The following is a 15,653-nucleotide window of genomic DNA, read 5'->3' on the forward strand; positions in this document are numbered from 1 at the left end:
CTGGGAAATTGTCCAAACATCTAACAGTCACATCTTTTCCTAGTCACGGAAATAGCTTTCCACTCCTTCCATCTCAGAATAATACTTGGTAGCTTCAACCGGATATACTCTTGGATGAATGTATTACCTTTTGTAACCTTTACTTTTTTTTTTTAGCCCAACTTAAATAGGTTCTATTTTCAGTGAAATTGTTTATAAAAGTAAAACATTAAGAAAAGCTTTGGAACCCTTGTGAGTTAGAACCATTGTCTGACACTTTTCTACCCCTCTTGGAAGCGTGAAGCACCTCACGTTATCCCCAAATAAATTCCTAGGCCAGTGCTCATTAGTTGGTTGGTTGCTCAGTGACTCAAACACTTCCTGAGTAGCTGCTATGCCCAAACACTGTACGGACAAAGCAACGAATAAGACAGGCTAACGTTTTGAACACTATAAAAACATTATTTAGATGCCAATAAATAATAATTTAGAAACTATTTAGAACAGGTGAATATTTTTACCTGGCATTCTTCCTTCCTCTCATGCATTCCCTGAATGAAGAATTGTAGATAATAATAATTAATATTAATAATAACAAATGTGGGTAAAATCTGAGTACCCTAGAGGAATGTGCTAGAAGTGTTATTCAATAAAACTGTCATGTTGAATGACAGTCTTCTGGACTATAAAAATTTAGATAGGCGCACTATTCTCAAGGTAACTTACTATGACACCATTTCTATGTTGCTTTATCATCACAGCAGAAAATAAAAAAATCCTTCCAGGTTGCACTAGCTAAAAATACCTGAGATTAATGTACATAAAGATGAAAACAAACCTTCTCCATTCCTAAAAAATAGCCATTCTTGCTCAGGTGCAATGTGTCATTTTAGTTTCTCCAGTGTCTTCCCTTGAAGCTTATTTTAATGTACTTCTATCTGTTTATACTTCCCAGACTTGAGCAAAATTCAAGATGAAGATAACACCGTACCAGAGATTCCAATTAATTTCTATTAAAACTCTTTCTTGCATGACTTCTCATGACCCGAATTGAGATGCTTAAGGACTTTGGATCTTACTAATTAGAATGGCAATATTAGCAACTTCAGGTACCCAGAAATCTACTAACAAATATTATATTTTCCTAAAATAAAAATGTGATTCATATTATGATATTCCACACATTTGTTAATACTTATACTTGATTGATAATTTCCTTTTTAAAAACAAACCAACGACGAAAAATTATCCTTAGATTGGTATCTTCAAAAAAAAAGTCTTTCTCTCTCTATTTAACGAAACCCAAACTAAAACACAAGTAAACAAGCCAATAGATACTCTGAAGCCAAAACAAAGTACAACAACAGAAAAGCTGCCCGAGTTGTTCTTTTGTGGAGCCCCAGACAATTCCTGGAGGGTTGCCTGTAGCGTGTTGCTTAATTTCCTGGTTAAAACTGAGCAAACTGCAGCCTTCGTTGTGGCCCCGCCAAAGCAGAGAAAGGGCCTTCATGTCTGATGTCCTTGCTGTCCTGCAGGATTACCAACCTACTCAAGGCAGCTTCCCTTTTGAGATGTGCTGATCAGTACAAAGATACCTGTGCACTTTTTAATTCCATCTGATTCAAAGAGAAAGTTTAGAAGGTCATAAGTTTGTGGACTTTGCACCTTGGTTATTACAAAACTAATGACCTGAGGCAATGACAACTTCTGACACAAGTGGAAAATACGCCTCCTCCCCTGAAGACTGCCTCTTCTGCCCTCTCCCCACGCCAGGACAAGACATCAGATATTTGGAAAGTCTTAAGTCAGATCATATTTTCTGCTGCTATCCAAGCCACTCCAAGCTAAGGACCTCCGTCCCTAGGACCATCTTGAAAGGAAAATTCACTGTGGAGAGGAAAAAGCCACACCACACAAACTACGTACAAATCTGTATCATTCTGATTTTTCAAGTTGTGTTAAAATAGACGCCCAAGTTACGAAAGTTCTTTTTGTTGTCATGAAACACAAAGACAAGTTCAATATTTAGGTTCCATTCTAGAGTGGAATATTTTTTTGTCAACTTTTGACCCCAATATTTAGGTTCCATTCTAGAGTAGAATATTTTTTTGTCAACTTTTGACCCCAGGATAAATTTAGCTATTTAAAATTGTAGGAACTAGGGCCTTAAGTGGTAAAAATTTATGTATAAGATGGCCCATTAATTAAGTTAAATTATTTAATTTTAAATTAAATTATTTAATTTAAACTTACCATGAGTTTAAATGGGCCATTTTGTCAAATGCCTGTCCTGTGAAAATGATTTAGAATTTAAATATAAAACAGAAGAATGCTAATCAGTAATGCAGAATATGACAAATTATCCAACACTGAGGTTAGGTATCTGACATTCTATTTATGTATGTTTTCCTTAATCTGCTAAAATGGCAGGTCCGGCGATAGTTGTCCATTTTATTACAGTCATTGCAGTTGCAATTTCAGGAGATGTAAATAGAACTTACTAAAATAGTCCTTTCTTTCTTTTCCTCATTTTTCTGAACTCCCATGAAGCATTCCTTGTCATAAGAGTATGTACGCATATTTACATTTTACAATAGTAGATGCTGTAATGGTAATTATCCAAAACAAAGTTAAATGCCAATTCCAACCAAAAATGACCTTATATTAGTTGCATTGCATTTGCAAGAGTTAGCAAAGAGCCCTGGTTGACAGAGTTAAGTTCCTTGGCCAAAAAAGTTTGTTTTTTTCACTTTAACACAGTTAATGAAGTAACCAATATTAACTGCAAATTAGCTTTAATTTTTTTAATATGAAAAATTGAAGATCCCATACCAACCAAATTCAGGTACTATTTTCTTTAGTATTGAGGATTTTCTAAGTAGCCATAGCATTTTCATATGGAAAGTGAGACCAGGTCTTCTGAAGAGAGCTGGGATTTCGAATGCAGATGAGAAAGGATGAGGAAGTATAAATCAGAGTCTGGTATGCTATGTCCTACTTACCTTCAAAAGTCAAATAAAACTTTCCTCTGTCAAACCAAACGAGGGAAGGCTGCTCATTCTCTGTATGGCCAGGAGTTGAAGCGGGACGGGGAAGGTTAGGGAGAGGGAGAGAGAAGGACACAGTGTGAGTCACAGAGCAGGTCATAATCTCACTACAGTGGGGCAGAGGCACTGCATGCTACTAGCGTGCAGGGAAAAGGGAAGGCTGGCAGTCTAGGCGTTTTTTTTAGTTCGGGAAACAAAGCAAAAGCAAAGCTATGGAGGCCTAAAAAGATGGGCATGTGTTGTTGGGTGCTTGACACTTGGTGCCTGTGCGCACAGAGCAGGTCTTCCTGGCCACGCAGGGGCGCCAGCATATTTTAACTGCACTGCTTTGGGCAAACTGTCATTCAGCAATTGCTGTATCCATTTCATCTTCAATGTGATCCCCTTCTATGTTTTCAAAAAGATAAACTCAGAGTTATGGGTTATAGAAAACTTAGCTTAGGTTTTAAATGACAACAGCATTGCACATCAATTTAAAGTTCGCGGAAGATGTCCTATATCTTCCGTCCCCTCCCCGGAATCACCTTAGGCATCCAGACACAAAGACCCTTTACCTAAGCACCAAAGAGAAAACAAGGTTACTGACGTGCTCTATTACTTTTTAAATTAGAAAGCAGTCACTGGACATGTAATTCTGAGCAGTTAAATTATTCCTTCCTTTGTAAATTCACAAAGCAATAGCAGCTCACCTTTTTCGAAACTTTTCACTGAGAAACTGTCATGCAACCTGCTGCTTTAAATATGTTCACTTAAAAAAAAATTCAGTGGCATGAGTTCCACGATGAACAGTAAACAGGGCGCATCTGAGAAGGACTGGACGCTCATGAGGGGAGTAGCATGTCCATGAACTTTACAGCATTCAGATGACATAATGGCTTGGATTTTAAAGTCTAGCATCTGGAGATCACTCGTCTCGCACCATACCTGCAGGCGTTTCACAGCGCCTTTCAAACGAGGGCAGTTTGTCATAAAAAACATCATCTTCTGACACTACGAGCCAAAGAAATATAAAGGCGTGGAAAACAAAAACACAAATACAAATCCCAGATGAAATCAAGCAGCACACTTCACTGATCGAAACACGGGAATGATTTTAATGGAAAAAGGAAAGAAAATCCAAGACACTGGGGATTATGACTAGGATATAAAAAAGTGATGTGCTTATTTCACGATGATTCTGTGAGAAGAAATGAAAATTTTAAAAATGCCAGGTTTTAGCATCTGTGAATTTGGCTGAAGTCAGCTCCATGGAAGAAATCATGCCTCCACCTTTTCATGCCGTTGTTAAAGGCACTATCATTAATAATTGACTCGAGGAAATGGATTTCACTCAGACACGATCCTCAAGTGACCAGACATATGTCCATCAACCGAACCTCCTGACAGAGCACTGACAGCTGAACAGGATCACTCAGCATGCACCTTCCCCCCTGGGAAAAGAGGAAGCTTTTAATGGGGCCGTGAGAAAGCAACAGTATAAGTTTGAGGTCCCTGAATGAAGTATCCCATTTCAACTTCATCAATATCCAAATTCAATTTGCCTTGCACCTGTCTTTGGTGGTTATGGACTGTTAATTTCAAAGAGCATTATGGCAATTCCATCTTTGGGTATGGTATCCAGCTATGGCCAAATGCCTTTATAAATTGGTCACCACAGTTGCCCTGGACCCCAACTGTTCCAGATCCTTGCAGGTGCTCTCCTTTCTCACCAACTAACAAATGCAGGTGATTGGAGTTTTACTCTATCTATGTGATTAAAAAAATGTTCAATGCCATAGGGCCTGAGGTTATTATTGCAACTTTAGTGGAAAATTGAATAAAATCTGTACAAAGACCAGTAAGGGAGAATCCTCCCTACAATGTACGAAAGATAAGGAAAGGGGTGAGTGTAGTAAAATCATTCTGTAAACAGTATTTCGTGGAAAATATTTTACTAGCTTGCCTCCTAGATGTAGAGAATAAGACAGGGAAACTATTTCTTTGTCAATTTTTAGGGCTCTACAATAGCACCTGTCAATCGGTTTTTTTACACATGTGGCTTCCTTACTGGCTAGAACAGTTAATGCAACTCCTATAATCCCTTTAGGAGAGGAACAGGACGAATGGAACTGGCCCTCAGTAACCTCTCCAGAAAATAGGCAGCAAAACAGTTACACAGGCAGTAATTGATGTAACAGTGCCTTTCCATACCTACTAGTGGGAAATGATGGAGGAGATCCTTTCTGTAAAGAAGTGACTTCCTATTTACAGCCTCGTTAACACGAGGAGCCTCAAACGCTGCCATTTGTTCTTTGAACTGAAGTTATACAACAATAGCTCATAAGAGTTGAATAGCATGCTTATGATTTATTTTTTTTTCTGGTGGTTATGGACATTAAGGACTCAGAAGAAAACATCCTAAATAAATCAGAGAACTTAAAAAGTGAGTCATTGGAAAGCTCTGTGTTTGGTTTAAATAAGGGCAACACTCAAACTAAGTACAGAAGAAAAAAATTTCCTTAAGACCTAACCATGGAAACTCCCTCAAATTGATCTGGGATGGGGAAGCCAGTACTGGAGACAGCCTTTTCCAAAAAAAAAGCAGAAGAAAAACAAAAGACTAAAATTAAACGTGGGAATTTTTAATTGGGATCAGGAATATTCACCTCCAAAGGACTTCCTTTGTGCGCAGGCTAATTGGCGTTAATACAGGTATTTTTAAAAGAAAGCTTATCCAGTTCAGAACTGCCACCCGACTTGGAGAGACAGAGGTTTGGAGGCAGTGTTTTAAGTTTTAGATGCTATGGTGAATATTCCAGTACTGAATAAATCACTTTTGCTCAATGTTCTAGACCACAGGCAGCATCAAAGTCCATCCGAGGTTTCCTTCGGTGCCCATAAATGATTGCTTTTCATTCCTTACAGATTCCTGGGATGTTAAGATGCAATTGAAAATGCATAATTAACAGTGAAGGAATTGTAATTAATAGTGAATTTAACAATGAAAAAAACTGTCTCCATGGTAGTCTTTTTGCTTTGGGGTTCCAAAGGAAGATTTTGCAGTCCTGTGAGCTTTTTCTAGCAGAAAAGGAGCTTATTTTATTTCATGGATTCTAATATGTGCACTTTTTCACATTTTAACCTCTATGAAATTGGTATGGGTCTTAACATGAATGTGATAAGAAAACATTGTGTCTGAGCTCAATTGGCAGCATTCCCCCTGGGTCTCAGTCGTGTCTGAATAACAGTTCGTCTTCCAATTGAAGGAATCTCAAATTCAGTGCAGTACAGCTGCATAGGAGCTCTTCACTATCTGAGTGTGGCAATGCACAGAAAGTTTCATTTTTGGGTGTGGCATTAGACTTACAACTTTATAATCAAAGCTGTCAAGAAAGATTTTATGCCCTAAGTCTTTCAGAGGCATATTCTTATACGAATTGTTGTGTAGGAAGATTAGACTTAGTCTTAAAAATTTAGTCCTTGAATTATGTTAAACTTTACAATAAGCAAGTACAAATAAATAAATGCAGTTTCTGCTACACTTGCCCCAATTTTGGCTCAAGTGTCACAGGAATTGTCAAAAAAGTACTGTGGTGGTGGGAGGGAAATGTCGAAGCCATCAACTTCAGGAATTTGCCCCTGAAATCCTCTAATTCCTCAAGCCATTTGACTACCTTAAGCTGACATTCCAAGTCAGTCATGAATAGTCAGCCCCTTGGTGCTGAACAGTCAAAGCACATCCTCTCCAAAAGGAGGTAGACAGCAATACGCAAGAAGCTGCTGGGTAGTCAGTCATTTGACAATGCATTTACTTCAGAGAGAAGTGACTGTCAGGTGAGCCGCAGCAGCAGGAAATAAAGAACAGGAGAGCAAGGAAGATGAAAACCAAATAAAAATAACAGAGCCAAACAGAGTAAATGAGAATGCTCCCCAGCAATGCAGCCATGTGATTACCCTCTCAGGTGGGTTTTTTTTTAACCCCTCTGTGGTTCATCTTGAAAGAATGCATACTAGCTATGTTAATAATCAAAGTCACTGGCCAGAATTTGAGGTTTCTGCAGCACGGAGTATAAACACACATTGCACCAAATATGGACACAGTTCGAATTCTCTGTATGTGCAATTTCCTCTGTGAATTTCAACGAGTTGGAAGAATCCATTAGAGAGTCATCCAAGGTCACTTGAGGTCTGCTTCCTCTGAGTGACAGTTTATTCTTTTCACTTTCCTCTCTGACCAACTAGGAAAATCACATGGAATTGGTGGAACAAATGATCTTGAGTAATAAAAACAAGAACAACAGAGCAGAAGTGGGGGAAATGGCTGGAGCAATCAAGAGCATTACAGAGAGTTCAAAAATAAAGTTGGATGTTACAGAAAAAACAAAAGAAAAACTCAGAGAGAAATGAGCTAATAGACATCTAAAAACAGGAAGCCCCAAATTGCCCCAATTGGTGATGCAGATAAAATATAGGCTTGGCTATATAAATAATGTTAAATACCTGTCTGTTAATGAATCACGCTGAATTAGATAGCTGCCTATATTTTCACCAAATTTGAAGGATTCTTTCGGGCTGGTCTGATTAAAAATATATAGCATGTGATATAGTTGCAATACTCTTTGGGGGCCCTCAGAGGCACACCTTAACTTATTTCCCAGGAAAATAGAAAGTTCTTCTCCAGAAGAGCTTCAGACTTTGCTCAAACTACTTCTCACATGGGCAACTCTATAGCGAGCCCTTCTTGGGTAAGTAGCAGCAGGAATTTATTGAGCTTGGGTTAATGATTCTCCCAGCAATGCAGGATGGGTCCGCTGGTTTATAATATGGGTGACTTGTAGGGGAGGTCAGGCAATAAAGGAGGACAATGGGAAAACACGGAATGGGAAAGCCCCAGTCAGAGACACCATGCAAACGGGAGAAGGCAGCAGGAGCTCAGGAAGATGGGCAAAGAGGTGTAGAGAGAGACCAGCCTGGGAAGAGGGAATATGCTCCAGGCAAAATGAGGCATTTAACCCTGGGGAAACCATCCAGCTGAGCAGCCATGCTCAACTCTTCACTCTCAGCACACCATAAGGAAAGAGGCACAGAGGCATTTACTGGAAATGCCAGCAATGACTTATATCTTGGGGAAAATTGACTACACATCACTGAAAAGCACTAGAAAAAATGTCAAAAAGTTTGTTCCAGTTCCACAATGCCACTGTTTATACCATCTGTCAACATAAGGACAACCAAAAAGTGACGAAGAAATGAAAACTTCGAGAAAATAAAAGTTCTAAATTTTGTGATTTCTGATGTGGTACCTGGTTGGAATTTAAATAAACATACCTCCTCAAAGGAGACCATTTTGATTATAAGAAATAATATCTAAATTACAAGACCTTATTTGACGATTTCTTCTTTACTTTTATGAATAGTTCTGTATGGCACAGCATAAGAGAATTCCTGCAAAACACAGGGGTTCATGTTCTTTTATTTGTTTATTTGTTTAGTTAAAGCCCTTTGCCTCCTTTGCTGAGAAGGTGCTTTTAAAAGAAGAGTCAGATGATAGCGAAAGACACAGCAAAACAATTTCGACCAGAAACCCAGGGCCTGGGGTTTCAGACCATTAAAAAATAGCCAGTCAAAACCACAAAGAGAGTAGAATAGAGGAGATAATTTTTACCAACTGTGGGAGTGGTGGCTGCGCTCAAGGAATTGGTGGATGATATTGAAGACGTGCTTTCGGCCCGGGCTAGGGGTGCTATCGGAGGAGGGCTGGAAGAATGTCTGGGAGGGCTGAACGGTCTGGGCTGCAGGTGGAAGAAAGAGAAGAAAAATTAGATACACAGGTCATAGTACTTTTGTTCCATATTTTGAATGTCTTCCAGCCCCAGGCATGGCAACAAGGTTCTTAAAAGGGTACAAGTGACACCATTTTTACACTGAAATTGACTGTATCTGTACAGGAGGTCATGGTGGAGCTGGAGGAGCCATAACCCATCCTGTGCTGCACTCAGTAGGGCCATCAGATTCAGAGAAGCTGAGATCTGTGCTGTGGTCAGTGATGTTTCAGGACTGGGAAGTCACATGCCCTCAGGGACTAAGCAGGTAGCCGACTGTGAGAGCTTAAACCCATTTAAAGATATTTGAATACAAAACACTGTACTGCGCTAGCTAAACCAAATACCCTGGACCTCACTAGTTTGTGACTCCTGTGCATGGATGCCAAAGAAGCTGAGCTCTGCCCGAAGTCTCTTAGTTGTTTACACAGAATGTTTTATACCCCTCAGCCTTAAAACACAGCGCAAGAAACTTCTGGAACAAATTCATCGGGCCACCACCACCCTCCTTTATGTCCACGTAGTGTGCCTACCACTGGTAACTTTTCTGTAGTCTGGGGACAGAAATCAGGACTTGCCTTCTCTTGGCGTCTTCCAGAAGCAGATAAATATGGAGAAAGGAAACATCTGCTTTCTAAAGAATTTAGCACAATTGAAAGTTACTATCTTAGTTTGCATCAACCCACTGAAGCAGGACGGAGGGCCCTAGAATCCTATCCTGCCATTTCAGACCTTGGCTTGCAAGAGGGTAGAGGTTCGAGGAGGGTTGAAATGCACACCCATACTGCAGGGACAGTCGTTCAGATGTCACCTGTGAGGGCCACGTGTACGAGCGCCCTAGGCTTAGACCTGAAGTTGAGACGCCCGTGTTAGGGCATCTTGGCTTCTGTCTGTCATTCTCACCACGTGTTTCTAGGCGAGCCAGGGCAGAGGAGACATACCACGTCTCCGACTCCAGGCTTCCCTGGGGGCAGCTTCGGCCGAGAGGGAGGCCGGGGAGGAGGCGGAGGAGGGGTGGTGCTGCTGCAAGGAACCAACGGAGTGGCTGGCCGGGCGGGGGATGATGCACCTGTAAAAGAAGCTGGCATTCAACATGGCTGGAAACGCAGGGGGCCAAGGGTCTCATCACCTTCCCCCACCTCCCCTGTTCAGACAGCCGCAGTCCCGGAACTTTCCTCCCCCTCAGCAGTTACTGCATTCAACATGGTAGCTTGTGGTGTTTTTTCTTTTTTTAATAAAGAAAAAAAAGCACTTGGTTGAACTATGGTTGATGGCAGAAGCGGAAGCTCATTGCCTTTGTTGTCATGTGACGCCCGTGAAAGGTAAATCCTTTTGTCACTCTCTGGGACAGAAAGTACATTCTTAAGACTCTTCCGGCTGGGTGGCGGGTAGTTTTCATTTTGACCACATACACACCAAACATAAGATAAATTCTCTTGCCTTTTGCATTTTCAGAATTTATTTACGTCCAAGATGAAAGCGGAGGGTAGAAGTTGAAGGAAGATGAATGATTTTCCCACATTATATATTTTTAAAACATGTATAAGAAGAATTATCTTTTGTACTGTGCTGCAAAATCTGAGTGCTGTATAAATGTAAGCAAACACGATGCAAACAAAGGACCAAATCTAAGAAAGTAAACTAGATGTTGTGTGAGGACTTTGTGTTTAGAATCTTAGTAACAGGAACATATTGAATTTAGAGGATTTTAGTTTTCGAAGGAGGCTGCTTAGGAATCTGCCTACATAGAGTCTGCCCACGATGATTTTTGTGGTGATTTTTAAAAGAGCCTCTTGGATTTACTTTTCTGGCTGCCAATGACAAGCACATGAAACACAGAAGACACACAGAGGCCGGCATGCACACCAACCAGCACACCAGCAGGCTCTCTGGACTCAGGGTTCTGCCTACCTTCAGTCACACTATGGGCTACACAGGGAGCTACTGGACTAAAAACCTCAGGAAAGCCAAATCAATATTCCAACAGTTCTTGTTTAGAAAAGTTCCAGCGACTCCTGAGGTATCTTCACTTGGGTTAGAAGCACAAGTACCAAATCACTCCAAGAAATTTCTGAGGTATCCTGCTCCAGGAAAATACCCACCCTCCTGCGTCCCTCCAACACGCCACGAAACTGCTCTCCGGAGGGTCCTGCACCAGCACCTCCATCCCCGGCCTCTCACGTTCTCAAAGAGCTTTGCAGTTGAGCAGCAAAACCCATCATCTCAGAATCTACACTCACCTTAGGAAAGTCCCTGGGAATAGACTTTGCTCCTCTTGTTTAAACAACCTGAAATCTTGACTGCGTTACATTTCTCTCTGCTGTTTATTTTAAGCGTAAGTCCATCACTGTGAAACCCTACTAATAATTACCCGCCTCCCCCCAACTCTTCTCCACCACCACACCACCACCTTTTTACTGTATTCTTACTTCTTATTTTATTGGGCCAGGGTCTATGTTAGGCATTTTCCATGCATTATCTTATTTTATCCCCACAATAAGCTTTGGAATAAGGTACTGTAATTATCTCAGGGGAAACTAAAGCTCAAAGACATTGGGTAACTTGCTCAAGGTCACACAGCTCAAATGGTCTATTTAACTCCGAAGCCCAAGCTCTTCAGTGCAATGTCTTGTAGCTTTGGGTGGACTGTGAGCCCCACATTCTGCATGAAGGCTTATTTTTGCCCGGACAGCTTGTGCACATCTCTCCCAATAGAAATATTCTTAGTCTTTGGCTAATCTTTACTTGAATAAAAAATAGGGTATGTTTTGACAGGTCCCACTATAAAGTTTTCTTTTGAGTTAACAGATTTACACCCAGGATTTTTCAGAACACAGATGTGACAGCAAAGAGATGGGAAATAAACCTTTAAACAGCAAAGTCTTTGTCGGGGAGTTTCATGGGCTTTTACTGGGTTCTATTTCGCTGGAAAACTATGCCATAGAAATCTTTCAAAATCTCTATCCAGGGGTCTATTTCCAAGAAATAGTCTTCTGACTCGATCTCAGGACAAGACGAGCTGCTTATCCTACACGTTCCAGAAGAGAAAGTTAACAAACCTCTATCAGTGACGCTTGGGGAAGTCATGAGGGGTTGTCATCCAGGCAGTGTGGAATATTGGAAAAACTGGATGAAAGGTCAGACGGTCTGGGTTCTGGCCCCGCCCGCCTCCTGTCGGCGGCGGGTCACCACCTCTCTGAACCTCAGCTTCCGGCATTAAAGAACGAGACATGTTTCTACCTTACAAGGGAGTTGGAACAGTTGAAATGGAAAATGCTTATGAAAGTATTTAGTAAACTATAAAATGCTACACAAATGGAAGTCAATAGATGTTGATGATGGTGCTAAAGACTGTGTCTTTTGATACAGATACAACTAAAAGCAAAGAAAAAAGTGGCTAGTTAACCGTTTTCCTTTTCCTTTATGGACATCCCATTTAACTCACTTTTTCCTTACTGAGTTGATTTAATTGATTTGCTGTGCAGTTAGAAAGACACTAAGGGAGTGTTTAAGAAGCCAAATCCTGCTTGACAGAGCCCTGCGGGCCAACAGAGGGTATTCAGGGCCTGAGGGGTGTGTGACAACTGACCTAAGGCTTCACGTGCTCTTGTGAGATTACACAACTGTTGCCCATTGTAAGAGCGTAGAAGGTTATTATCTGTACGTCTCTAGCCTCATTCTTCAATCTTCAGTTATACTTTCATTTTCCTTCAGACGGTGCTTATTCCCAAGAATAATGCTGGAAAATAATTGGACAAATCACCATTTATGGTTTAACTTCAAACATTGCCCTTGCATTATTTGAGTTTTGTGAGTTCAAAAAAGTTGGCAGCCACTGACACGCTCTCACAATCCATTTTCTGAAGTTCCATCATAGTTGCTGAGAACCACATAACTATGGCTTCAGCTTTCATCTCTCTTTTTGAGTGAGTGTGGGTTGGGGGAAGAGGAGGGAAGCTGGAAGAAGTGGTAAATGGAATCCAACAGATCTGGGGTCAGATCCTGACTTTGCTACTTATTCGCTTTGTGACTGTGGCCAAGTTCTATCTTTGAGCTTCCGTTTCCTTAACTGTAAAATGAGGCTAATACACTACAGTGTTGTGGGGAGGATCAAATGAATTAAAATACATGAATTTCGAAATATGTAAAGAATCAAATAGCATTTCCAAAATTGTATTTAATTACACCATTTCTTTGAAGAAAGTATTAAATACGTGTGGGAATGGTTACATACTATGCTTCTTTTTTGGTGACCAGCACATTAAAAGCCCTAAAACAGTCCTGTCCAACAGAGCTTTTTGCAATGATGAGAATGTTCTAGAACAAATGCTGTCCAACATCATAGCCATTAGCCACATGTTGCCATTGAGCACTGAATTGTGGCTACAGCATCTAAGGAATTGATTTTTTTCTTTTAATTTTAATTATAGTTAATATTAAAATAGCCATACGCGGCTAGTGCCTTCTGTATTGGACAATGCCACTCTACAAAGATTTGTGGTTAGAAAATACATTTGTTTAATTCAACCCCATGAAGCTCGAACTCATTTGTTCACGGATATGTGTGTGTGTCTGTTTGTGTTTAACATCTGTTAATATGGCTTTAGTTCCCAAGTTGGAAAATGTTGCACTGCAGAGTCTGTCTTCACTAACACCCCTCTCCCTGGCCTCCAAACTTGCTGCAGGCCCATAAAACAATTTCTCCATCCCATCCCCTGGGCACACAACCCACATGGCAGAAGAGAGCGCCTCTGCCAAGAATCAGTGTTACGTTCCAGCAAAGCAACATTCTGGCCAAACTTCATATTTTTAACTTTTGCCATAAGGAAATTAAAGTTCTTGGAGGGAATTCTTCACTTCCAACTGTTTTTCAACAGCAGGTAACGCTTCTGATTCACAAGGCTGTGAGTACTGTTTGAACTTGGTCAGTGGCAGTCACCTTGCTGTGATGAAATTTTAAAGTGAGCATAATGGTATCCAATTAAATATAGTTTGAGAAGCACAGGAAAAGTTAGTCCTATTAGGCTAAGTGTTATCAAAAGCAGGTAGTGAGAAGCATTGCTCATCTTTAAAATATGAGGCCATATCCTATTGTCTTAATCCTAGATTTACATTTCTGCCAGTTTCTGTATATTCCATCAATAAAAGATTAAGCGGCAAATAAACTGGGACTTAATTAAGGAGATAATGGTGCAACATTTTATTTATTCATGAGCTTCATTGGCCCAGTTCAATCTTCCACTTAGAAATTCAGTCCTTTAATACCAACAAAGTATAGCCTTTTCCAGCTCAATTATTAAGTATCAATAGTCTTTACTGGTAACAGTTTCAAGTAATTTCAAATAAGGGTACGGAAGTTAAACACTAAAACAATAACGAAATTCTCCAAGATTCCAGAAAGAGAGCCAAAGCTCCAATCTTGGCTCATTAGGTCAGCGGCCAACTCGATTATACAAACGCCTCCCAGAGCCTGAGGAGGTGATGGAGAAAACCAAGGGACAACCAAGCGGCCCTGTGCTTCCTCCTCCACTGAGAGTGTTTCCTGGGAGGAGAGCATCGTGGCCAGCCACTGGAAACAGGGCTTGACTCCTAGAAAAGTCCTCCAGAAGACTCAGAGCCTGGCCCAGGAAAGGGTCCCACAGAAGACGAGGGAAAGATGCCCTTCTTTGACAATGGACAGCCAGCTTCTTTGGGTTTGAGGTCTGAACTGAAGGCTTTCCATAGGGCCCTTTATTATCTTTACAGAGAAGCAAGGAGCCTTATATCCCAAAAAAGTCCTAAAAACAGCAATAAAGGATGGAGGTGGTGCTCTATAGAAAGGAGCACAGAGGAGCAGGTTTGGAGGGAAGAGTTTTGGAGATCTTGTTGATGACACTGTGCGGTATAGATGGGTGTCAGTCATCAAATAAGTTTGGGACATTTTGTAACTAAATTTACAACAGTGCTCGGAGAGCACAGTGGTTAAGAACACAGGCTTGGGATCAGACAGAGCTGAGTATGAATCCCAGGTCTATCACCTCTAGCTGTGTAAACTTGGGCAAATTACTTAACATCTCTGACCCTCAGTTTTCCCATCTGTAAAATGGGGACAACAAGAGCATTGACCACATGGGGTTGCTGTGAGGATGAAATGATGGGCATAAAGCACTCAGCGTGGTACCAGGACGAGAAACTCCAGCTGTTGCTATTATTGGCAAAATTAAGGCTCTCAGAGATCCTATGGAAAAGAAACTTGCCGAGTTTGTTTTAACACAATGTTTCCCAAACTTATTTGAGCATTGGATGGATCTCCTCTCGTGTTGGAGGAAGTCACAGGGGGGTGCATCTAATGATATAAAACGTCGGTTTTGTGTGCAGTGCAGGTGACTCCCCAGCCCTCTCTTTGATCAGCCTGGATGCCCTTCCGTGAAAGCAAAGAGGAATTTGCAAGCATGAGCAAGCACTGAGAGAGACTCCCCTGAGAGAGGCACAGTGATGACTGACTGCCAGGAGACAGAAATGCCTTGCCTTTCTGTCTCTTCCCAGGTCGAAATAACTTACACTTGGACACCTCTTTCAAGGCAAATGAAAAACAAATAGCACATCACAGCCCCAGGAACGTGCCTCCTGAACCCACGGGCACAGGAGGGAAAGCACTGGGGGATCTTGCCAGACAAATATGAGAACCAGGGGAATCAATGCAATGGAAAAAGATGCATTAGAAAATCTCGACCTTCCTCTGGTATGCATGGCAGGTGTTCCTTTCATAACAAGAGGACACAAAATGAAGCTTCAGATATGGAAAGCCAAGAAATCAGATTCCACGTGAACATGTGTAGATAGATAG

The 15,653-nt window shown here is 41.0% G+C and overlaps 1 protein-coding gene across 27 annotated transcripts in view; it reads right to left on the minus strand.

The window, feature by feature from the left end:
* SGIP1 (SH3GL interacting endocytic adaptor 1) overlaps positions 1-15,653 on the minus strand; it is a 199,099-nt gene that overhangs the window by 44,534 nt on the left and 138,912 nt on the right. For 16 of the 27 annotated variants that reach the window (XM_070267516.1, XM_070267518.1, XM_070267517.1 and 13 more), the window contains 3 exons: positions 9,769-9,896; positions 8,671-8,797; positions 2,982-3,041 (listed from right to left, as the gene is read on the minus strand). In XM_070267516.1, the coding sequence (XP_070123617.1) occupies positions 2,982-3,041; positions 8,671-8,797; positions 9,769-9,896 (315 nt within the window). The remainder of the gene's footprint in view (positions 1-2,981; positions 3,042-8,670; positions 8,798-9,768; positions 9,897-15,653) is intronic. The other 11 variants (XM_070267521.1, XM_070267509.1, XM_070267522.1 and 8 more) reach the window with 1 other exon arrangement.

Source organism: Equus caballus, chromosome 5 (genome assembly GCF_041296265.1).
Source record: "Equus caballus isolate H_3958 breed thoroughbred chromosome 5, TB-T2T, whole genome shotgun sequence".
Classification (NCBI taxonomy): domain Eukaryota; kingdom Metazoa; phylum Chordata; class Mammalia; order Perissodactyla; family Equidae; genus Equus; species Equus caballus.